Source organism: Rhinolophus hipposideros (assembly GCF_964194185.1).
Source record: "Rhinolophus hipposideros genome assembly, chromosome: 23".
Taxonomy (NCBI): domain Eukaryota; kingdom Metazoa; phylum Chordata; class Mammalia; order Chiroptera; family Rhinolophidae; genus Rhinolophus; species Rhinolophus hipposideros.
In genome coordinates, this window is record NC_138069.1 from 14,856,170 (window position 1) to 14,878,253 (window position 22,084).

The window sequence follows — 22,084 nt, forward strand, 5'->3', positions numbered from 1 at the left end:
TTCTGTAATAATGAGTGCACAGGCAGTGACCTGGGTTTCAGGGGGCCTCAACCCCAGGACAAATTCCTGAGTTCCCTGCCCAGAATCCATAGGACCCGCCAGCAAACAGCTTTCCTCTGCTTGCTTGGGAACAGCTGATGCTGAATCCACACTCAAATACTTGCTGTGCCTCCATAAGGTGAGACAGATCCCAAAATAAACCAGGAGAGAGAGAGAGAGAGAGAGAGAGAGAGAGAGAGAGAGAGAGAGAGAGAGAGAGAGAGGAGAGAGAGAGAGAGAGGGGGAGAGAGAGAGAGAGAGAGAGAGAGAGACAAGAAAATCACTTCCAGGAACAAGCAGCTCCCAGTGAGGATGCTGATAGTAATAAGAGGGGGGCACACTAAGGAGAGTGGCCTGCAGCTGCTCGACGGCTGAGCGCCTGGGGCTCGATTCCCACTGGGCCTGGGAGGAAGGCCCATGAAGTCATGTGTTAGTCGCCTGGTATTACAACCTGTGACTGGAAATCTGCCTTCAAATGAGCCCAGGCCACGTACCCCAGTATCTCCTCCCTGGAAGACTGAGCACAACAGAGCTGAGGTCCTCCCTTCAGAGACCTGTCAGGGCAATAGGTACTGAACTGAGGTCAACACAAACCAGCCACTTTGCCATTTTCTGAAAAGTCCCCAGAAGATACATCGCCACCTTCCTGTGCCATGTCCCTGACTCTCAGACCGGAAATGCTATGCCAACCCCTTCTGCTCCCTCATCAAAAACCTCAGTAGAGGGAGAGAGGGAGTGCATTTCATGGCTGTGGAAGTCTCTCCTCATCAGAAGCTCATCAAAGGCCAGAAAGGGCAGGAAGGCTACACACTCATGCACCCTCACTGGTAACCAATTCCACAATCAAGTTGAATGGGTGGCACAAATGGAGAATTTACCATTTAAAATCAGAACTGCTGCATAGTAAGTGATGTCTTCATGTCAAGAATCCTCATAACAGCCTCTGCAGCAGGAAGAACAGGACATTTCCCCACAACATCAACGAAGAAACCGAAGAACAAAAGGATTCAGTGACTTGCCCAAGATCCCCTAAGTAGCAAAGGATTTGAACCCAGAACCAGTTGAGTCTAAAGTCTGTCCCCTTAACCACTAAATTATACTACCTCCCCATTTATATACCCATCAATAGTTCCCAGGACTGACTACGTTCTTTTAACCTTCAGGCAGCTGTGTTGGAAGCTCCCAGGCAGCATTCCAAATGTGGTGAATTAAATATTATATTTTGATTGAAGGCAAGTGCCAGCTATACACCCAGACCACGGAGAGGTCAATTTCCTATCAACAGACAGACATACAAAACCTTCTCAACATACACACAGAACACCTCAATCTTATACCAGGGCCTTAGAGAGTCTTGTCTGCCCCCACTGGCCTGAATCCCCAGCATCAGACTCAGAATGACCTCACATCAGACACGGAGGCCAGAACAAGCCTCTCACCAGCCCCTTCACCAGTCCTACTCTGGGGATGAGTATAGGCAAATAACACTTGAGGTGGGCAGGCACTACTGGGTTGCTTTGCCCCCTGCGCTGTGGGGCCCAAGTATTTGTGCTCAACCACAATACACCAGCCTTTGGGACAGCTTCTAGGGAATGTGGAGCAGAATTTACAAGAGGCTCTTGAGAAACGAGAAGGCAGAGGGTGATGTCAATGGGGCTTCAAGTTAAATGTAAAACCCAGTGTTCCACTCTAATTTTCCAGGAGGCACTCAGAGCCCTCCGCTGCCCTTGTCATCCATGCGCGGGCTCTCGGGCTCTCCCTCCCCACGGCTGCAGAGAGGAGCTCTTTGTTTAGCCATTAACAGCAGCCCCACTGGCCAGAAGACTGGGCGAGGGCCCTGGGTCAGAACTTTCAGACTTATTCTGCAATGCAGACTAGGGCCCTAAAGGGTGCCACAGGAACAGAGAGGCTAGGAGGGATAGCCAGAGGACATCGACCTCCGTCTGCTCCAGGCACTTGCTTGGTTTAAAATGGTACAAGCACCTTTAACCACATAACACCAGTGGGTACAGCCCACATCTCCTACTCCCCACCCGAGAACTCCTCTAGTTTCAGTCCTCAAGGAGCAGGGGCTCAGTTCTCAGGGAAGCCAGGGGAGGAGCGCCAGGGGCTGGATCTGCTGAAGCCAGCTCCTCTGTTCCTAAAACTTCCCTCTACCCAACACCATTAGCTCCTACTTGGCTTCCTTGGTGCTTCATCGCTCTTCTGTGGCAGCAACGACCCGCATGCAAGCCCAGCAGACGTGATATTACCACCAGAAAGTTGGCGGGCACAGCAAACACTGTCCCTGCCAGCACAGCAGCAATGGGGGCAGTGAAGGCAGTGTCGGCGAGGAGCTGAGGGAACTACACTGTGGCAGCTGCCAGGGCTCGCCATCCGCCTCGCCACAGTATAGAACGCAAACCGCCTACTCCTGAGAACGGGCCCTAGTGTCACCTTGCTGGGGCTGCAGCCAAGGACAGCTGGGGCTAGAAGGACAAAGGGGAAAAAGGTAGGTCCTGGATCCGAGGTAAATGCCATAGAACAAGTTAGCTGAAGGACAAAGGTCAAGTTACAACCTCTCTGACATATGTTTTCCTATGTTTTCCAAGGAAAATAAAGGTAGTAACAGTTCCTATTATTGTGAAGATGGAACAAGATTATGCACGTAACGTACCTAACACAGCCCCTGAATATGGTCAACACCATAACTCAGGGCTCCTTTCATTATTATTTTAAGCCCTGGGCCCAGGCTCATAAAAGGGTTAGAAGGTTGTTCCTTCTGAGGATGCCCCATTTAAAAACCAGGCCAGGACCAGCCCCTATTTCTCGGCACAGATCCCTTCAGCAAAAGAACACTCGTGCCCCGCACCAGTGCTCAGGACTCTCCTGTGAACAATCTTTCAGCAGCACTGAGCCGAGCAGAAGAGCCCGAAATAGCACTTGCAGAGCGAGGCACATGTCATTGCCTCTCCTATGCTTCAGAAGTGCAAGGAGAGAAAGTTTTCAATCACTTGCTCAGAAAGCTTGGCCACCCACCACCTGCCTTCTTTCCAGGGAACTCAGATGCTGCAATCTCTGTTCTGCTGGAAAATGGAGGCCCCTGAACCCGGCGGCAGCCGCCACCACTCTGCGGGACCACACTGCTCCCTTCCCGCAGGCCAAAGAGTGACTGGGCTTCACAGCAGCCCTGTGGGGACAAAGGACATGCAATGTGAAATCAGAGTTATTTCACAGGGACAGCGCCGGGCTTGATACCTGGCCGGAGGGCCTGCCACTCGTGGGTCGGGTGAAACACCTCTAGAAGCTCGGAGTCCAGCTCCTCCTCTGGGGCCGTTTCCTTTCTCTCGGGTCTTCTGGCGCTGCTCTTCTCTGGGTTGGTCAGCGCAAACTCCTTCAGAGAAAAGAAAACACAGGGCATGAGCCGCCACAGCTAAATACAAGCAAACAGAAAGGAAATGGCCCGGGGGGGTACTCTGTCCCCTCCATGCCCTTCCTTCCCTCCCCAGCCATGTTTGGACCTTTCACAAGGTTAGCCGCAGAACCAGTATGAGTGAGGCAATTCACTCAATAATGAGTGAGGTTAAATGAGCGCAGATATTGTGTGTGTGTAGCACTGTTGTACATGCATAAGGAAAAGTCCACAAAGTTCCATACTATCTCTAGGGGGTTAAGGGAACATACTAGGGAAAGAGGTTGGCAAAGGAGACAGTAAGAGCCTTTTGCTTCTGATATGATATTATACTATTTGATATTTAAAACTCATACCTATTACTCTCATAATTTAAAAAAAGATTTATATATAAAAAAGATTTACATATAAAAAAGATTTATACACACACACACACACACACAGAGAGATATATGAACAGGAGAATAAGGCCTCAAATGACCACCCCAGATGTACAAAAGCTGGCAGCTGAGGCCCAGCTGATCCCTAAGCAGCCTAGCAGGGCACAGTAAGGATCTGGCAATTCCCCAGGGTGCCTATGGGGCATAAATGACCATTTGGGACATTCCAATCTATGGAGAAAAGGGTGGAAGTGGGAAGCTGGGAGTCCAGCTGGGCTGAGGAAGGAAGAAGCCGTGGTTGGAAGCCTCTTCCTAAAACCTGTCTCCTTCCACCCCACGGAGAGCATGGAAGATTAATGAGATGGTGTCGGTGCGTCACTTTGAGCTCAGGAGACAGAGATGCAAGATAAATACAAAGTATTATTCATTTTGCTCCTCCTCAGTCTCCCATCCTTCTGTCCCATTTTTAAACCTGCTCTTGCATAAACACAGTAAGGCCTCAGGAAATTGAAACCAGAGGGTTCCAGAGCTCTGGGAAATTACACTTAGGAGGGCAAGAAGGAACCCACACTAGCACACCAGGTTATTTCAGCCCTCCCACCTCCCCCACCGTCACTTTTCCTCCACCTCCCTAATAATAGGTTAAGTATATTTCATGGATTCCTCCTATGAACACAAACCTGTGCTAGGTACTTTACATAGATCTCATTTTAGTTCCCAACAATTCTAACTCTGCATGGGAGGTAACAATGCACCTCTTTCAAGCAGTGCCCCAGCTCCAGAAAGGTACCCCCACCTGCCTGGATCCCTCAGGGTCTGATCTTTAATTAGCTGTCAGAGGAAAGGTTAAGATGTTAAGGTGTTGGTGGATAACAATGTAAAGCCCCTCTAAGGATTTTTACATTTTAACAAGAAATAAAGGCATGAAATTCAAATGGCAGGACTTCAAATCTTGTTAAGGACCAATAAGGAAAGTATCTTGAGCAAGAAGAGGCCCTCAAATCATGTCACAAATAATGAGAGGCATTGACTATAGAACATAATAGTTAAGAACTCAAGCTCTGCATCACATAACCTAAAATTCAAATCCCAGTTTCTTGTGACTCTGGGAAAGTTCCTTAACTTTCCAAGCCTCAGTCTCCCCATTCGTAGTAATAATAACATCTAACTCATACATTACATGAAATAATACTTTGTAAAGTATTTAGTACAGTACACCACTAGCTCTGTGTACACGGTAGCTGTTACTCTTGTAAAGGCAGTCATGGGTTCCAGTTTAGATGAGTCTGTGCTGTGACATCCAACAGACGACTCAATATGGCATTGTTTAGGCAGGCCAAGTTTGGGTTGTGGTGAAGTGTGCAGCCTAGCCCCTCAAACCTCTCCTATCTCTTCAACCTGAAGTTTGCACAAATCTGAAAACTCTGAAGAGCTCAAAAGAAAACTAGGAACAGAAGAGAAGAAGTGCTTGTGAGACTAAAGAGCAGACAGACCGGCAGGAGGCACCCTACAACCTGAGGGCATGGGCATCAACCTTCTCCAGCTGAGTTTCTAAGGACAGGCTCTGTGTCTGTCTCTTTCACCACTGTATTCCCCAGGCCTAGCACAAGGCTTAGTTTGTAATCACAGAACAGAGGAAGGAAGGAATGCCCCACCTCCCACAGGCAGGTATGTCTCTCGGAAGCCATGGACTGAGGAAAGCCCACAGCAGCTGAGTCTGCTGGAAGCCAGGTACTAACCACACGTTCCAGAACAAAGACTACCTTGTCCACTAAGTACCAGGAGCCTGGGTGCTCCAAGGCCCAGCCGTGATGGTCAGCGTCTGCCTGAAGCACCATACACTAGACTGTGGGGCTAGAAGAACGTTAGTAAAAGTTACCTCAGAGAAGCGTGGGTCAAATGTATCCCGTCTCTGGGCCAGGCAGGAAAGGATGCGAATGAGCAAGGTGGGCCAGATGGAAAGCAACAGGGAGTGATGGGACTATGAAAACTGGGGCCCTCCTGCCTTGCCTGAGGAACGCAGCTGCTACTCAGCTGGTCCACCACTGCCATGAAGGCATTCAACTTGAAAACAGAAAACCAGATTTTTATGTGTAATGTTTTATTTTTAGAATACTAAAAGGGCCAAACCAAGCGTCTATAAGCTTTAAATTGCAACCCTTACTTTAGCATATCTATTAGCCAGGTAACTCCTGGCAGGTGTGGCTATAAGCAAGCAACCAAATTCTCATCATCAAAAAAAGAGCAGAAAGAGGCAAGGGGAATGGTGATGATGAGAATATGGCAGAAAGCCCTTCAAAATCTAGGCAGGGCTAGTATTCATTCTGATGACTAGGAGCTGGGAAAGCCTCTTTTTCTAGATTTCTCTAACAAGGTTAACAGAGTAGGTTTAAAAAGTAGGATTAGAAGGAGGCTAATGAACCACTGAGTCACATGCTTCAAGCCCTAAGAAGACCGAACGCTTCTGCAACAATCATGTCACTGCTCAAGATGTTTTATGACTTTCCTCTTATCACCTTTGAACCAGACGTTAACACACACACGCATTATTTTATAGCATACTTCAGTTTTTAATGGAGGTGATACAAAATTGGTGCTCCCGTCTGACCAGCTCACCCTGTTCACCAAATCCGGCTCCACGTGACTTTGGACTGTTTGCCCAAATCACATCTGGCAAGCACTGAGGGCAGTTCAGGCATATGGACATACCACGATTTAGACAGTCAGTTCAGAAGGGAAATTCCACAAAAGGTTTTGAGGAAAAGCAACATCACGGAGATGAGGTTGTAATGATAATAGCAGCTACCATTTACTAAGCCCTTACTATTAGGTTGGTGCAAAGGTAATTGTAGTTCAAAAGGTTAAAAAATTGCAAAAACCACAATTACTTTTGCACCAACATCATATATGCCCAGCACATATGTGGGCTAAAGCGCCTTGCAAGCCTCACCACTTGTCCAAGTTTCATCTGCGAAGCACATACTTCTACTCCCATTTTACAGTGGGGGATGCATATGGGGCCTATGCAAATCACACTGGCGGGAAGCAGAGCAGAAATTTAAGTCCAGGCCTGACTCCAACGTTCATGCATGATTTCTGACTCACTCCTGTGTTTCTGTTCTTAGTCACATGTCCTAATGGTTGTGCCCTGGACACTGAAAAAATGAAGCAAGGGCAATGAGATCATCTTAGCACCTCTATCGGCATGGCCCCCTTCCCAAAAGAAAGCTTTCATGGACCAGGTGAGAAACCACCGTCCCCAAAAAAAAGACAAGCAAGATTAGTCTCTCTGTGCCTGGGCAGTGTCCTGAACCGGAGAGAAAGACCAAGAGGCGAGAGAGGCGGGCCAGCCCTCGATCACTTGTGAAGTAAATCCCATGCTTTGGTGCCCTCTCAGCTGGCTTCTCAGGGCTCCCTTCAATGCTGAATGCTCAGCAGTCTCTTCTCCCTGCCACCAATTTCCTCTCAACTGACTGGCAAGAAATCCCAGCTAAGGTGTTAGTTGACAACAGCTTACCATGTCACACTTCCTTGTGCTTGTATCTGAATAAGAGATTCTTAAAGATCAAAGCCTTCAAGATCCAAGAGAATGAATGAATCTCTAATGGTAGGTTGATAGACGATGTGACAGAGACAGACTGCCAGGGCAACATTTGGGGACAGGAGCGTGCCTGACTGAGCCCTAAATAAAACCCGGGAAGCGGCTACCCCCTTACTAAAAATAACAGCTGACACTTATTGACCATCATTGACCTTACTGCGCCAATCCCAACGCTAGGTGCTTTGTATCTATAATCACACTGAATCTATTCTAAAATCTTAAGAGGGAGGAAACCAAGACTGTTTCAAAGATAAAGAAAGAAAGCTCAGAAATGGTCAAAATGCCAAAGTAGGTGGCAAAATGGGATTTACCAGAGGCCTGTGCTCCTTCCACTGGATTCCACTACCTCCCTCATTAATCCCTGCCTTCCTGAAGGCCAGTATACTACACAATCACATCACTTTCGGGGGCCACACTGCTCCTAAGATGTGGCACCCCAGGGAGGTGCCACAGCAAGAGCCGGGAAGGGATGCTGGCTCCAGATCATACCCCGATACACACAGCCAACCTTTCCTGGGTGGCCATTAACCTACACAAATGCCCTCTGGGAGGACCGTTCCGGGTCTCCAGGAGCACTTGCCTGGACTCTAGGCTCTGAAGAAAGGACCATAATCACCAGCAACTCCCCCACCAGCCCTTTACACTGTTGTGAAGGTGGCTGGCTGCATAATTTGGATTTTAAATGCCATCAGGGCAGCAATTTTTATGGTATGAGAGAAAAGATGCTTCAACTCCTACTTCTGTTTAGCACATGATGAAAGATTATGACAAATGGATACAGCTTAGGAACAGACATAAGGATAAAAGCAGCTTCTGTTGATGAAAGTCAGTATTAACATTTTTCTGAGACTAGACTCAATAGAGCTAATATAAATGGGCCAGAATAATTATGACTCTGAAAGCTCATCTATTTGGTTGGACTATTATCCAAAAGGAACTTAGTAACACACGGTCCTTAAGTAAATTCATCAGCACGCTTTTGTTAATTGTGCATCTGCTAAAGCTCATGATGGGGAGCCCCCGGATCCTCACGAGCTGCAGGTTGGGCGGGGACGCAGTCCTGATCCCTTGAGACACTTGGGTGCTTTTCTGGACCAGGCTATGCCAAACACAACCCCAACCTTCATGCTGCGGCCGGATGGTCCCATACTTAGGGGCCAATGGGATCTTATTCACATTGTCCTTGAAGAAGAGGCCAAAAAACCAGCACCAGCAAGATATTAGTCAGAGAACATTAAAAGTTCAAAAGGATTCACGACTCTTAACTGTACATTCTCTCCTGCTCCACAAAGTGGGGGGAAAGGCAGAGAGAAAACAAATGACTTCAGAGAGAAAGTGGAAGTTTGCCATGAGCCAGAGGTGAACCTCAGCTGAGCTGCATTGTTATTAAATTCATCACAATTGTCATTTGCATTTCAAGGCTCTCCAGCTCCAAAGCCTCCAGCACTTTAGCCAACATTTAGTGGGAGCTCCGGGGGTTGGGGAAGGTGGCCAGGGGAGGGTAAAGCTGTCAGAGCTGACAGTCAAGGCTCCTCAAGGGAGGGTGGAGAGAGGGCACTGGGAGCTGGTCAAGGGCAGACTGTTGCTGGGCAGGCCAGGGAAACGGCCAGGAGCCTTTGCATGTGCAGCCAGGCCAAGGGCAGAACGTTCTCAGGCATTCTGCTCCTGCTGTGGCAATGACAGAAATCTTAAGCAATGAAGTCTAGGTTAAAGCAGAGAGGCCTGGAAAGAACAGGGAGAAAAGGACAGAGGGAACGAGGATACAGAGATATGGATAGACTGAGAAAGCACAAGGAAGAGGGGAGCAGAGGAAGAAACAGTCCTACTGGGTGCTCACCACACAGGCAGCCAGCTCCTGGGGAGAATCCTGACTTTCCCAGCTCTGCCACAAGCTGGCTGTAGGATTTTGGCCAAGTCACTTAATGCCTCTGAGCCTTAGTGTCTTCCTTCTCAAAATGAGGATAACAATTGTAGCTGTCTACTTCATAGTTTTGTGGGGGGGATTAAATAAAATACATGTAAAGCACTTAATAACAATGTTTAGTACATAGTAAGCTTATTATTATTATTAAATAATAATAACATTATCATCATCATACTTTCCCCAAAGAGAAACTGCACCATGAGCTTTAAACAGAGGCCAGAAGATTCAGGGATAGAGGGGAAGAAGCATAGAGACTCTGTGACCAAGCACTGGCCAGATTCCTGTAAGAAAAACAAAAACTCAGCTCACCCCCCTAGCAGCCCTGGTGGCATGGAGGCTTTCTTGGAACTAATCGGGATCCGTCTACTTATGATAAGATACTTACTGCGTTCTGATGACTGAGGCAGAAGGTGAAGCAGGAGGCCCCCAGCAGCCCGAGCAGCAGGCCCAGAGGAGCCATCCTAGATAGGGACAGGCCCTGGGGAGGCACAGGGAGACCTATCGAATGTAAACACAGAAAACAGAAGGTCAATGAGAAGCTGGGGCCTGATCCCCTGGCACTGTGATTCCCACCATGGCACTTCTTCAATGGATGTCAGACACTTCCCACATAGAGGTGTCATAGGTCTTCTCCCACTGGGGTAGAGCAATCTGAAGTAAGCCTCCATCTCCCATAAGGACTCCAGCCAGCCAAGGGGAGATACGCCTTTGTTGGAACTGAGTCAACCAGGACTCCTTCCTGGGCTGTAACAGCCCTGGTCCCTTCCTTCCTCATTATCAACTTGTTACCAAGTTATATAGAGTGGTATTAGCTATGGTAAGGAGAAAGGAAACAAACCATTTGATTTGTGTGTGGACAAACACAGGTCCAAATCTGCATAAGCCTTTATAACCATTCACTTCTAAACCATACCCGCTGTTATACCTGAAGACAGATGCCATTATCATTCCCTAAACCAGCAGAGTTCAATATTCCCAAACCACAAGCCTTTCGCATCACTTTTCAAACAGCCAAAGAAACAAAAGTACAGGCCCTAGTAGCTGTTAAAATTAAAATGATGGATGAATAGATATCCCACGTTCATGGACTGGATTTAATATTAAGATGACAATACTACCAAAGCAGTATGCAAATTCAATGCAATCCTTATCAAAATCCCAATGGCTTTTTTTTTTCTAACAGAAATCGAGAAGCCTATCCTAAAATACATATGGAATTTCAAGGGACCAGAGCAGCCAAAAAAAATCTTGAAAAAGAACCAATTTGGAGGACTTTACTTCCGGATTTCAAAACTCACTATAAAGCTAGCACAATCAAAAAAGTGTGGTACTGGCATAAAGACAGACATATAGACCAATGGAATAGAATTCAGAGCCCAGAAATAATCACATATATGGTCAATTATTTTCAACAAGGGTGCTAACATCATTCAATGAGGAAAGGACAGTCTCTCCAACAAATTGTTCTGGGACAACTGGATATCCACATACAAAGAATGAAGTAACCCTTCCCTTACACAATATACAAAAAAGTAACTCAAAATGGACCAAAGACCTAAATTTAAGAGCTAAAACTCTTATAAGAAAACATAGGGGAAATCTTAATAACCTTGGATTTGGCAATAGTTTCTTAAATATGACACCAAAAGCATAGGAGATAAAAAGAAAAATAGATAAATTGAACTCCATCACAATTAAAACACTTTTGCACACCAAAGGATAATATCAAGAGAATCAAAAGACAACCCACAAAATGGGAGAAAATATTTGCAAGTCACATATCTGATAAGGGTTTAATATCCAGAATATATAAACAACTCCAATCGCTCAACATCAAAAAGACAAGCAAGCCAAATTAAAAATGGACAAAGGACTTTCTCCAAAATGATATACAATGCCAATAGGGATGTGAAAAGATTCTCAACATCATTAATCATTAAGGAAATGTAAATCAAAACCACAATGAGTATTAACTCATTGTGCTTCCAATGCTTTCAATCTGCTACAATAGCTATAACTAAACAAAGAAACAAAAATCAGAATAACAAATGTTAACAAGGATACAGAAAAACTGGGACCCTGGGACGTTGCTGGTGGGGATGTAAAATGGTGCAGCTGCTGTGGGACACTTTTGTGTTTCCTCAAAAGGCTAAACATAGAATTACCATAGGATCCAGCAGTTCCACTCATAGGTATCTATTCCACCAAAAAAATCTGAAAACAGTGACCCAAACAGATACTTCCATGTGAATGTGTGTAGCAGCATTATTCACAATAGCCAAAAGGTGGAAATAACCCAAGTGTCCATCAACAGATGAGTGTGTTTTTTAATGTGGTATATACATACAATGGAATATTAGACAGCCATAGAAAGAATGAAATGCTGATACATGCTTCAACATGAATGAACCTTGAAAACATTATGCCAAATTAAATAAGGTAGACATAAAAGGACAAATATTATATGACTGTACTTAAATGAAATGTCTAGAATAGGCACATTCAGACAGAAAGATTACAGGTTACCATGGGAGTTACTGGGTACAGAGTTTCTGTTTGGAGTGGTGAAAACATTTTGGTCAGTAAACCAGAGCAGAAGTCAAGAGAACTTAGTCCAAATTGGCAAACGATACAGGAAAGACGGGCAAAAAGAAAAACAAAATAAAAGACACACCCCCCAACCACCAAAAAAAAAAAAAAAAAAGCCTTAGAAAAATTCAGAACATATAAGTATTAGCCCAGACGTTTATAAAAAGTTTGTGTTGATCACTCAGCCCCAATACACCTCATTAAGCAATTTACTCAATAGAGGCTTAACTGAATTAATTATAGGGAACATCTTAAGGGCATGGAGTTTACCTTTTCTCTTTCCTGTTCCTGCCACACTCCTCCATGTTCCACCTCAAGAAACTGGTCCTGTGACATGAATGCAGTGCGACTGAAAGCCTTACTTAAATTAAACCCACTCTCAGAAGTTACTGCCCTCTTGCTCAGCCCACACCTTCTCAGGGCAGGCAGAAACTTTCCCTAAGGACATCTGGAAACACGAGGAAAAACAGCCCTGCTGGACCAGCACTGTGCTAAAAAAGCACAGCCAAATGGAAAAGCAAAGGCTTTGGGAGCTATAAATAGCTGCTACACTCACCCAGCAGCAAAAGCCTTTGCTTTCTGCCAGCTTCTCCCCTCTTCTTTTTTGTCGACAAAATGGAATGGCTGAGTGCCACATGAGCTTCCCCCAGCACCCTGGCTCCCAGGGCACCAACCACACTGAAAGACAGGGAGTGAGTTCACAGCACAGCACAGCACTGGGGTCTGAACAGGTGCCTGGCCCTGCCTGGCTGTGGGGGGGTGGAGAGCCAGGCCGGGTGAGTGAGGATGGACAAGGGGCAGAGGCTGCCACATCAGGAGTGAGAAGGCTGCAGAGGGAGATGGGTCCCAAGATACCGTCCTTATCCCTGCAGCCTTGGCTGTGGGGAAAAGGAGACTCAAACATGAGGTGGGGAACTCGGCATTATCAAGACAACGTACAATAAGTGAGAACAAAGCCACAGATCTCCCTACATGAGAGCGTTCATGTGGACAGGCATGTACAAACAGAGTTAGACGCACCCTCCCGAGAGCCAGGGATAAACATGGAACTGGTGCTGCAGAAAAAGATGAAGAGGAAGAGACAAATGAGAATGAAGAAGTCAAGGGCAAAGAAGACAAACGAACAGGAGAAGCAGGCCCCAAAGGGGTGGAGGAAGAAGAGGCCGGGGCAGCTGAGGCGGGAACAGCAGCCTCCCTACTTCCTGGAGGTGGGAGGGGAGAGGGATGGTGAGAGAAATGGCAGCTCCCATGGCGCCACTGTCTCCTGAGCACACATCAATGACTTCAGAAGCATTTTCTGCCGATACAAAGGATGAGAGATCGATTCACAAACTGATCCTTCATCTCTCCCCAGTAATTCTGCATAGGCTGCACATCTGGCCAATTCACTGCCTCCGTCTACTTTTTCCATGAAACAGGGAGAGCACATGGAGGGAGGGAAGGTGTGGAGGGAGAGACCCTGGAGAAGTGAGGCAAGGAGAAAGATGTGAGACAGTTTTCCAGGCTTTGCAAGGCTACGCGGAGGACAAGTGCAAGCTCTGCAGCAAGCAGGCGTGGGGATGGTGTCCTCTTAGGGCCTGGCCTGCAGCCATATCATCTAGTCTTGCTTCTTATTGAAGATGTAATGGGTGGAGGGCAAGCAGGCGTAGTTTTCCCTGGGCTTTGCGCTGAAGCTGCGGGAAAGAGGGGAAAGAGGAAGTGGTACACAGCTATGTACTGCCAGGATGGCCCACCATCCGAAGCAGGGATGTAGGCAGAGGCAGCAAAAGAAAACCTCAGACACTGACATAAGTAAAGCTGAAGTCATGCCATCCCATGGGGGCACGGGTTGGCACCCTCAGCCTGAGGTGAGCGCCCTCTCCAAACCACTTACCACCCACTAACCCTGGGTTCACCTGATTGCCTGCCCCGGGACATGCTGCAAAACAAACCTTCGCATCATCCTCGGCTCTCAATGGAGGACAGACCTCCATCTTTACATTTACAGTCTTCTTGGGACTTAAAATACCATCACTCCGAGCAGGAAAGGGGAACATAGTTCAGTGTTCCACCAGTAACTCTTTCCTTAGGTATGCTGGGCTTTGAGACGTAAGAAATAATAAGGTACTTGAGATGCCCATTTTCCCATCAAAACTGGCCACGTGTAGGCTGTACCTCTACTTAAACAGAGGCTGAAGGCTCTCGGCACTCTGCATGGCCCGCTTACTGCAGCCCGGAGAAGACGCTTGGGGCACAGGAAAAGAGGCCCTTGGACTTGATAGCCTGGCCTCCCTTGGCACCTCATGTCTTGCACTCAATTCAGACAGGAATGAAGGAGAATATTGGGTCCTGTGCAAGTACGACATACTCCCATAACTTTGTCTTCTCTTAAGGTAGAAAAGGATGGCAGGAAGCCAACAAAGGAAGGAGGAATGGGACTGCTGGATCTCTGGAAGCTTCTGACATGGCTGGCAGGCCCCACGGACAGTGGCTGCTCTCCAGTCGCAGGGCCAGAGCACAGGGAGAACAGGAAATGGTCACAAGTGTCCTCAACAGCCTGGGTGGGAGCACTTAAACTCCATCGTATAAAATGCTCACATTCTTAATCTACAGTGTATGTCCATGTATTTGCTTCCCCAACTCTTTTGGAAAAAGTGAAAGGGCAAGAATTCCTACCTTCATCTTATAAGGAGGAAACTGAAGCAAAGAGATAAAAATATTGGGTAGAAAATGTAGTACGTAGATTAAGAGTCAGACAGACCTAAGGCCAATTCTTGGCTCTCGCTGCCAATTCCTAGCTCTGTGATCTTGCATACCACCTTCACTTGACCTGTTTCTTCACTTATAAAATGGGCATAATAAGAGTTCCTACTTCAAAGAGTGTTAGGGAGGATTAAATAAAACAATGCGTAGCAAGTACTTGGTACAGCAGCGAGCACGCAGCTATCGCGCCATCATTAGAGCAGAGATGGCTTTCCCTTGGACCCACAGGGAGTCGGGGCCAGGCCGGGTGTACCTTGGAACAAGTCTCCAGAGCTCCGGCCTCCTGCAGAGTCTGCTTACCCTCTAACTGACCCCACACCTCCAACTTCAAGACCAAAGCCTTTTGTTGGGTATCTACCCCCAGCAGGAGAAGGAAACAGGTGTTAGAGAATAACCCCACAGATAAAAACTGCAGAGTCCCAAGCCAGTTTTCTGCTGAGCCCCAAGGCAGAACCAGCCCCCTCAGTGCTTTTCCTGGTACACTCGTCCGAGTGTCCAGAGAGCCAGGCCACCATCATGTAAAACTACCAGCTGCAGGAACAACTGTAAAAGACTCTTCGGCTTTACAAACTGAAGGTTAGAAAATGAGCTCTTCCCAGACACACATTCATTACTATTGATTGGCTGCACAGACTCATACAAACACACACACACACACACACACACAGTCACTCACCTCTACACAAACAGAAGATCACTGCCTAATTTGAGCTGGCAAATATGAAGCTGAAGAAACAATGCAAAGAGGACACTGAAAGGACAGCCCTGACGAGAGAGAACAATGTACCAAGGCTTAGGAAAAGAAATAGATTTTTAAAGAATCATTTGAAGGACAAGAGAAATAAGTTTGGAGTAGTCAGGCAAACAAGCTTTCTCCCCCCAAGACATAAACTAAACAGAAAGTCAGGAAGTAGACAGCAATTAAGTGAAAAAAGCCTGTGAACAGCAAAAGCAACGTGGCTTCCAACCACCCAGCCCCTAACTGGCTGCGAGGCTGCACTTGGAGCACCTGTTAGACACTGACATTGACGTCGTGAGAACAGGACCTGCCCCAAACACTGACACCATGCCTTGGGCCCAGCAAATGGGAACTGCCCTCCATAAATCCAAGGCGCCCAAGAAGTCATTAGAGGACGCTGCGAGAGGGTAGAAGGGTCCCACAAACCCAAGCCTCTACCTGACCCCAGAGCTCCAAAGCCAAACCCCACTTGTGCAGCCTGTAAGGGAGAGCCCAAGAGAGGCCTTTCCAGTGGCAGCACAGGGGCAAGTGCTGGCCCCACCAGAGACCACACGGAGCCAAGAAGGGCTCCGCAGGCCCGGCTAGGACTAGTAGGACTAGAGCCTTAGAAGGAGCGCCACACGGGGCGGGGTCAGACAGGGAGGTAGCATGCCTGACCCCTTCTCAATACTCTGTACCCCAAAAGGTGGAGGACGTAACCAATCTAACCCCTACCCCAGTAGGGAAGAGAACAGATCTTCAAGAACGTAGCTAAGTGTATTAGCAAAACCTGCAGCCTCAGAGACAAAGACAGTGGCTCCAGCTAAAAGAAACCAAGTGACAGGCAGAGCGATTGAGTAAGTGAGCCCAGCCTGGCCCTCTCCAGACCTATCCTACTCAGCCACAGCCTTCAAAGAATCTGAATGCTGGAAAGGAGCCTAAAACTCAATCTTCATCTGGACTGCTAAAGATCCAGAAGACACAGCAGGCATTCAATATCTATCTACATATAGAATAACCAGAGTTCAGTGCTTTGACGCACAGAGCTTGTCAGTGGATCCAGGAAGGCTCTGGCAACTTCATAATTGTTGAAGACAAAGAGGCAGAGACGGCCGGTGCAAGACAAGAATTTTGGTGCCATCAGCACAGAGGTAATGACCGAGGCAACAAGAATAGAATCCCTGTCTTAGAGAGGAATCTTGGAGAGAAAGGAATGATGGGCCAAGAATAGTCTTCAAGTCAGGGCTGGAAGTTAGGAAAAGAAAGAGGAACAAGCGAGGGAACCAGACGAGGCACATCAAGAATCGTGCAGAATTACACAGGTCAAGAGAGGAGAGAATCCTGAGAAAATCAAGTTATTAGCAACATGTCAAGACATCACTGGAAATGAGAATGAGAAAACCCACTGGATTTGGCAATGAGGGTGCCTGAGGGGCTTCACAAGAGGGCATTCGTATAAAGAAACAGGCATGAGTGTAGAACACTTGGAAAGGTTGAGTGGGTCCACCGAAGTTGAGAAATTTGGAGCTACTTCTCTAAATTCAATTTTTTCAACATTTTCACTAGAATCTTAATAACAGAAAGCAAACTGACTCCAGTGGCCCTACTGAGGGATTCTCTGATGCCATGCGATAGGTTCCTGTAATGGTGTACAGCTGTCTCCCTCAACAAACACCTCCTTAGGCTGGACCTGGTACACTCACAGCCGAAGAGCGACGGAGCAGGGAAGCAAACTCTACAGGAACAAACTCCCATCAGACACAACTTATCTGAGCTCTCAGCCATGCCTCAGACTGCGCAGAAGCTTTAGTCCTTACACTTTGTGGAGTTGCAGTATCATAATTGTAGCACTTGGAGTGAGGGATGGAGAGAAATACTCCAGGGACATCCAGTTCCCCCAGTATTCAAAGGCACTATCTGGGAAGCCCAGAGGAAAGTAAATTCTGTCAAATAATTATCATCAACATTTATAGAGTACTTTTCTATGTTCCAAGCACCGTTCTAAGCTCATTTACTCTTCTCAACAATCCTTTGACGTACTGGTAACTCTACTATGCTGCTCATTTTGCGCATGAGGGGATTAAAATTCAGAGAGGTTAAGTAACTTGCCCAAGTGTGCGCAGCCAGAGAATGGTAGAGTAAGGATTCAAAGCCAGTTTGGCCCCAGCACATGTGCTTTTTCCACAAACCATGCTGCCTTTCCACTGGTCTAGGAAATCAGCCACAGAAACTGGGCTCATTTTATTTGTTCTGCAACCGTGTGAATAAAAAGGCACACATTTTGTGTCAGGAGAAAGAAATGTAAATGAGCCTACTGGGGCCCTCTTGTGGAGAGACCCACCTCAACCCCAAGCACATTTCTGCACATCACACACACGCACATGACGCTCACACATGTTGATTACTGAGTGCTCTCGGCACAGCCCAGCCCACAGCAGAGGCGCAGATATTCAAGAGGAAGAATGCCCTTGGCTCAACTGGCAGAGAGGTCACTGGCACCCTGTGGGGCTTGACCTTTTCACCTCCCATCACTCAGGCTTCTCAAATGTACAAGAAGCAAAGGCACCCTTGCTCCCCCTCACAGAGCCCAGCACCATGCACTCCCCTCATATGTACCTGACTGTCTGGCAAGAAGTCAGCAGACAGGAGGGGAGAACTATATTGGGTAAAAGTTGGCCAAGATAATATCCAAGCTCATTTCCAACTAGTCTATGGTCCTGATCCCACTCCCCATCTAGGAAGCATGTAGGACAGGGTTAGTTCTACATAACAGCTGAAGAAAATGGAGCCCAAAAAGTGATGGGGCTCACCTACGCACACCAGCAAGAGACCAGGTGAATTACAGAAACACCTCAGATCTAGTCAATGTACTTTCCACTAGGCCCTAGGCTCAAGCTCCTAGCAGGCAGTGGGCAAGGTGACATACATACATACATACATACATACATATATATATATTGTTTTATTGGGGAATATTGGAAAACAGTGTGTTTTTCTAGGACCCATCAGCTCCAGGTCAAGTCATTGTTTTCAATCTAGTTGTGGAGGGCGCAGCTCACTGGCCCATGTGGGGATCCAACCGGTGACCTTGGCGTTATGAGCATTGCGCTCTAACCATTGTGCAAACCGGCCGCCCCCACCTATTCTTTATTCTGGCTCCCTGACCCTGCCTGAGCTCCTGAAAGTGACAGACCTGTGTCTGACGATAACAGCCAAGGTCACGAGAAGCTCCACTCTACACCGTCTGCACTCCAGTGAATGAAAAGAATGTGGATTTTGACCCAAGTCCCCCCGACTAGTTGTAGGACTTTGGGCTAGCTGCTTACCCTCTCCCAGTGTCAACTCTGAAAAGGGACCTGACAATAACTATGTTATAGATGGTTGTCAGTTATTATATGAGATGACATGAAGCATATAGCATAGTGCCTGGCACTAAAGAGGGTTCAAGAAGCTTGCAGCTCTCACTGCTATTCGAGAAAAATCTGAGCAAAGGACAGGATAAACAAAAGCAGCAGGGGCTTCACCCCCATGTAGAATTGTCTTCTGTTCTGACAATCCAGCCTCTCCTTGGCCCCCAGCTTCCCTGAGCCACAGGTCTCAGGCTGGCTAACAGGCATTTCCTTGAAACCTTGAGGTGTTACTGGCTGGCTCTGCATCAGTGCCCACTGAAGAACAGCCACTTCGGAATGAGAACAGCCACTTCAGAGCCCAGCTTCCTGGTGACTCAGGCCTGTCTCCAAATCCCTGCTGCTGCTTTCCGACCTCTACGAGGGAGTAGGGAGGGCAGGGGCAGCTGGGGCAGACCGAGACTGCTTAGACTACCCTAGACAGCATCAGCTGGCATCCAGGGAGTAAGAGGAAGGGCCCGTGGGCCTTCTTCTTCCCTCTCCTTTCCAAATAATTGGATCTCCAGGTAGTAGGCACAGTGGACTTTCTCTATAGCCTGCTTCCAGAGAATACCAGGGACTTTCACACACTCACCCCCACTCCCCAGTCAGCGTTCGTCATTCCTTTCCCCTGCTGTCTCCATGTTTCCAGAGAATCAGGGCCTCTTAGTGGGACGATTACAAGGAGGAAGGTATGACTTCCAGCCTATAGTTCCCAATGGACTCTCTGCAAATCAGTACGCATACCAACATTTATTCTGCCAGCCACTCTGGCACTTTGGACTACAAGCACTCAGCATTCACTCTAGAGACAGGAACTTCCGAAAGATATTTTAGTATGAGCCTCGGTCCCCTGAGCCCACTGGGCACCATACTATGGAACAGAACATACAAAAGAGACTGTCACGGCCCTTGGGTGGTTAATGTCCTATTCACCATCAGTGGACAGCATGGCCTTCCATATCTGAGTCTCAGACGGTACAACATTAAAAAGAAAGTCTCAGACCGTACAATCTTAAGGAATATGTCATGAGAAATGGATACTATTCTGGGCAACTTGAGACACAAGTTCAGTCTTTGAAATGATGAGATGGGCAACAATTAGGGTGCTCCTTAAACCAACTGAAGAGTCCCAAGAAAACAGCATTTACTTACAGAAACACTGAGCAGCAACATGAAGACAGGTCACCAAGCTCAGGACTCGCGACTACCGTGTTGCCATTGATTACATCTTCCAGGTAAGTCAGCAACTAACACGTCATATTTTATTTTTAACTCGCCTGAGAGTCCAAGACTATTTATAATCCAAGAGCCTTAAAAACGTAAAAGGACGATGATTTTTAAATGTACACATTTACATACGTGGGCAGAAACACAAAAATCAGATGCCTCTCAAAGCAGCTCAGGGAGCCATAAAGCACGGCTTTCACAATCCTACCTAACACCCCGAGAAAATCTGGGCGCCTTCTCTGAGAGATGGTGGGAGGCTGGGTAGGTAGCCAAGAAACAAAGCAACCTAAACTCAGCACTTGGCAGGACAATGAAGGAGCAGAGAATTTTAAATGCATTGTTTCTGACTCTAAATATGTCTACATTTATTACCAATTTGGGATCAGAAACCGCATTTAGTTCTGCCGTGACCACGCACTAAAAATATTAAGCAGAGTATCGCCTAGGAAACGGCCGTCCTCCCGCTGTCGCAGCCCCACTTCAAAGCTGACTGCACGCTCCCAGGGCTCCGCATCCCGGGTTCCGCTGAAAGCTCCGTTATGAGCAGAACTGCCACGGTCCTGCCAAGGCCTTGCTTGTTTCACAGCAGCAACAGGACCCAGGACCAGACTACACAACCTCCCCATCATCTCCAAGGCTGTTAGATGGTCAGTGACATTCCATTTCACAGGCCTGTAATAACTAGAACCCACCTGACCGGGCGCTCCGTAAGAGGGACAACTGTCCACCTACCCCACCACGGAATCTTCACTGCACAGCGCTATGGCTGGCACTCGAAAAGTATCTGGTGATTGAATGAAATCAACAATCTAAAAAGGGGGCATCCAGAACACAATGGAAAATGATGTTGTCATTAAAATCGGTGAAATACGGACTATGGTGATCCATGAAAACAGGTCCATAAAATATTGTTGAGCAGAAGCAGAACATAATGGCATTCATATATACGAATTATTACTTTGAAACACAGCATGTGTGGCCACCTCTATGATCAAATACGAAGTTAGAATTATGGAAAGTTGTGCTCAATGGAGTCTCGCTTCCTGAAATGCTAGATATATTAGAAAACACTTCAAATTAATATTATTCTCAACTTAGAACCAGCTCCCATGTCTGCTGGGATGCGTCAGAGGCCTTGCTCGTTTGGCAACCCCAAAACAAACTGTCCATCCATCAGCCCAAAGAAAGAGAGAGCACAAGAGCTACAGTCTTACCAAGTTGACACTTCTGCCAGGGCAGCTTCCAATCTGCATCGACACTATGATTGGCCAAGACAGAAGTATAGGGACAAAAACGTATGAAAAAGTTGACATGACCCAGCTTCAAGGCCAGAGCTCCAAATAGGTACTCCCATGCCACACCGCCCAGGGTCTACTACCGTGTTTCCCCCAAACTAAGATCAGGTCTTATATTAAGTTTTGCTCCAAAAGACGCATTAGGGCTTATGTTCAGGGGATGTCACCCTGAAAAATCATGCTAGAGCTTATTTTCCGGTTAGGTCTTATTTTGGGGGAAACACGGTAGCCAGCAAAATGCCTGTTAAGAAGGGTAGCAGTATACCAATCCCCCTCAAACTTCCAAAAAAATAGAACAAAAGGGAATACTTCCTAATTCATTCTATGAGACTAGAATTATTGATACCAGAGCAAGACAAGGGCACTACAAAAAAACTACAGACCCATAATTCTTTTGAATATACATACAAAATTTCTCAACATGCAAATCAAATTCAGTAGCATATTAAAAGGATTATACAACATGGTCAAGTGTGATTTATCCCAGAAATACAAGAGTGGTTCAACCCATGAAAATTAATCCATTTAATACATTACATTGATAGAATGAAGGAAAAAACACATGATCATCTCAATTGATACAGAGAAAGCACTTGACAAAATCCAATATCCTTTCATGATAAAAACATTCAATAAACCAGGAATAGAATTTTTTTAACATAATTAAAGATTATATATAAAGAACCCACAGCTAACATCATATTTAAGGTGAAAGACTGAAAGTTTTTATCCTAGGATCAGGAACTCAAGAATGCCTGCTTTTGCCACTTATGTTCAACATAATACTGG

At 46.7% G+C, this 22,084-nt stretch overlaps 1 protein-coding gene across 5 annotated transcripts in view; it reads right to left on the bottom strand.

Moving 5' to 3' along the window:
• The window catches only part of SIL1 (SIL1 nucleotide exchange factor), a 186,527-nt gene that overhangs the window by 131,992 nt on the left and 32,451 nt on the right, over nucleotides 1–22,084 (bottom strand). For 4 of the 5 annotated variants that reach the window (XM_081035640.1, XM_081035637.1, XM_081035638.1 and 1 more), the window contains 2 exons: nucleotides 9,721–9,833; nucleotides 3,277–3,412 (listed from right to left, as the gene is read on the bottom strand). In XM_081035640.1, coding sequence (XP_080891766.1) covers nucleotides 3,277–3,412; nucleotides 9,721–9,795 — 211 coding nt within the window. In that variant the 5' untranslated portion in view covers nucleotides 9,796–9,833. Of the gene's footprint in view, nucleotides 1–3,276; nucleotides 3,413–9,720; nucleotides 9,834–12,194; nucleotides 12,315–22,084 lie in introns of those variants that run through there. The other variant, XM_081035639.1, reaches the window with a different exon arrangement.